Here is a 3,647-nt window from a genome sequence, read left to right as displayed (position 1 = left end):
ACCACCACGCCACTTGCTAGGCCCCAGTCTAGTCCATTTTTAAGGTGAGACTGAGTGGTACTGGTTGGGAGAGGGATTAAACCAGAAGAGGAACTAAATGCCAACACCATTTTTGCTGTATTCCTAAAATCATTTTATCCTTCCATTTCATCTCTACCCTTTTACAGAAATGCCCAAAGAAGACAGTCAACATTAAAAAATAAATAAATAAATAAAATCTATACATTTCATAGGAGGAAGCTACAAGAACAGAATCTAAAATAGTCCTTTAAGATTTACTATTCCAAGGGGAGGACTTATATGATTAATCTCTTCACAATTTAATGATCTAACTCTACCAAGTTAAATTCAACCAATTTAAAAATCTGAAATTACTGGGATGTCAAAAAAGTCATGACACATTTCTACACGGAAAAAATAAGTCATGACTTTTCTGACAACCCAATATGTCAATGAATAAAAGCATCTTCTTTATGGAAAAAGGCCGGAATTAGACATGAAGAAAGGATCGTGTCTAACACTGTTGAGAAGTTAAGCAAACGCTTCCCCACTTCAGGCTTGCAATATTTATGAATACTACCACATGGCAAATGAATATTCCTATTCTTAAAGTAACACCTGTGCATACACCACAAGGCAGCAATACATTAGTATTTACATTTATTTCACGTATGCAGTTTATACACTCATTGTTGAACAAAGTTGGAATGCAAACAAATATACATATACCATATAAGCATTATCAAATAAAAATAACTGGCACTAGTGTTATAAGCATATTAATGGACCTGTGAGGAAAAATGATGGAAGAAGACTGCAGCCCACAGCATTTTTCTTTTTATCAAAGAAAATGCTCAGTAGCACCATAATGGTAATACTTAAAAAGAAACACGGAAGATGGAACATTTCAACTGCTATCATTGAGATTAACCTGCTTTATTTAAGTGAATTATACAGGAAGCTAATAGTACAGGCAGTATTTTGGCCAACTTCTGCTTATGTCAGCTGAACATCTTCCATAAACAAAAGCAATGAAAATAATGCCAACTCTATGTGGACCTTTTGTACTTGGTACAAGCTCTGCACCATGCTTTGATTTCATGGTTGGAGAAGATACGCATGTGCTAAAAACTGAGGTTATATAAAGTTATTCACTAAGCCTGAGTGTGTCTTTGGTAGGCTAATACTTTTTCAGCATTGGTATTAATCACATTCATGTGTATCTATTTCTTTTATTTTTCTATGTAATTCAAGGTGACTAGAGGACATTATGGAAAACAATACAGCAAAATCCTCAGACAACTAGGCCCTTAAAATCCAGGCTATCCCAAAGGCACCGAGAGTCAAGGGGGTGCAAACTTCCCTTTAGGGAAAGGTGACTTTTTTTTTGTAACACTTATATCCTAATGGGATTTTATTTTGCAGCTTTATACATCTTATTTGTTGCTGTCAGTATACTTAATTACCTACCTTTACATTTTTCTTCTAAGATGGCATCAACAGTATACAAGATATATAGAGTACCAGGTATTTCTAATCAAAGTTGTGCAAAAACTGCCACAATCTTGCTCAGAGTGTCTAAGTATCCAAATGGTAGCAAATGGGCTGCATTAAGCTTTATATATCCACATTGCGTATGAAGAAAAAACATGAAATTTATGCCCAGTTATGAATAGAAATGTTACAAAGAGTATCATATACTGAGAGAAACCCGCAAAGTTCTTTTAAACAGTATCCCTTAGTGGTTTCAATACAATGTCACTAACCACTTCTCCCTAAGCCTCAAGTTTTCTTCCTAAGAATGATGTAGAACTGCATTAGTATTTGATATTGATTATAAATTAAGCCAAATTTCTATCTAAATACAAGTATGTGCTTCAAGCAATGTTCTGTGGCAAATACACAAAACATGCTTTGCTCTGAAGATTTCTTTATTCTTAAAGCCTTCATTTTATAGTTTGGTAATTAAGATCCACATGAAACACAATGCATTGCTGAACACAGAAAATGTATCTGCATTATGATTATGAAACCCGGCTTTCGCTGGTAACTTGAAACTTAAAGTAGTCACATGTAGTTCAACCAGCTCCAAACAAGATTGTTCAGTGGTAATTATTTCGCAGCATTCGTGGGCCTAAATTTCGGTCTGGATGGCAACTTTTAATTCCATTGTCTGATGTGAATGGTTGTTATTTCTTTCTTTTAGTGCATCACCAAAATATAAATCAACATTGGGTTTTGTTCCGTTGTTACCATGTTCTTCAGCAATATGATTCAATTGTGGAACTTCTGTACATGAAGCAGTTTTGGTAAGCACAGAAATGCTACACTGATGTGGGGAATTTTCCAGACGATCATTTTCTACCTCAGGAAGAATGCTAACAGTAGCAAAGCGGGTATGATAATCACTGGAACCATGGCTACAAGAAGTTTTCATGCTTTCTAGGTCAGAACAACTAAATTCAGAAAAATGACTAGAGTGGGAGTCAGCTACAGATGGCATACTGTCACTGAGGGATGGAGCCTCAAATTCGCTTGAGTTCGTGCTCTGCTGTTCTAACAACTGTGCATCCATGTCTTCTCTGGTCTCATTTATCTTCATGTTACCCTTTTTCCTCAATTTACCACTTTTTGATTTTTTTCCAGCTGCTGCTTCTTTAGACCACTTGGCACTGGATTTACCTTCAGGCAGGCCATTGGATGAACCGCCAGCCTGGCTTCGAGTGGCACTGCCATCATCCACACTACTGCTTCCACTGTTGTGCCTGAACTTGGATGGCTTTGATTCAATGTCTACTTGCACCTCCATACTGTTGCTTTCCCTGGAACATAAGAGTAACAAATATATGGATAATTTCTGATGACCTTTTCATTTTTATTCAGACGACAGCGGGGGGGGGGGAGGAGTTTCGTGTGAAAAATTCAGACTATAAAGCTATCAGAACATATTAATGTAGAACACATTCTACTAAAGAAAACTCCACTTGAAGATAAGAGGGCTGTCTTTATTATACTTCAAAATTGATTGATTGTTTTTTAAATTTTGCTGTAGAGCACATGCGCTTGCCAGAGACAGAGGAGAGAAAAAGTGAGAAAGCACTCCCCAGGGGGATGGTCATGCCACAATCCCTTTTCCTCTGTTCTCCTCTCAGGATTTTAGGTGCACATGCATACATGCCCAGTGTGTTTTACAAGCTGCCAGGTCCAAGATTCGAACCACACAGTCAGCCCCATGGGATCCAGTTGCCTTAGCCTCCTTGCTATATTCTGACTCAATAATTCAATTTAAAAAAAAACAGCAGGGCATACATTTTCTGTTTATACTGTTCTACAAACTCTGCCACTCTGCTACCTTTTTTTTTTTAACGAACAGCTTCATTGAGATATAATTTACCATCACAAAATTTACTGCAAGTGCACAGTTCAATAATTTTCAATACATTCAGAGTTGTGCAACGATCACTGCTATCTAACTTCAGGACATCTTCATCATCTCAAAAAGAAACCCTGTACTCATTAGCAGTCAGTTCCCATTCTACTTTTCCCTTACCCTCTGAGAATGAAGAATCGGCTTTCTATCTGTACAGATTTGCCTATTCTAAGCTTTGTGTTAAAAAGTTCTGGACACCCCTCTGCTTTCTTTCCCT

General features: G+C 37.1%; 1 protein-coding gene across 1 annotated transcript in view; it reads right to left on the bottom strand.

Moving 5' to 3' along the window:
- Positions 1 to 643: 643 nt before the first annotated feature.
- RNF19A (ring finger protein 19A, RBR E3 ubiquitin protein ligase) overlaps positions 644 to 3,647 on the bottom strand; it is a 30,924-nt gene continuing 27,920 nt past the window's right edge. Inside the window, exon 9 of the mRNA XM_027776224.1 lies at positions 644 to 2,822. Within this exon, the coding sequence (XP_027632025.1) occupies positions 2,135 to 2,822 (688 nt within the window). The 3' untranslated portion in view covers positions 644 to 2,134. The remainder of the gene's footprint in view (positions 2,823 to 3,647) is intronic.

Source organism: Tupaia chinensis, unplaced genomic scaffold (genome assembly GCF_000334495.1).
Source record: "Tupaia chinensis unplaced genomic scaffold, TupChi_1.0 Scaffold000646_1, whole genome shotgun sequence".
NCBI classification, from domain to species: Eukaryota; Metazoa; Chordata; class Mammalia; order Scandentia; family Tupaiidae; genus Tupaia; species Tupaia belangeri.
This window is presented reverse-complemented; position numbering and strand designations above follow the sequence as displayed.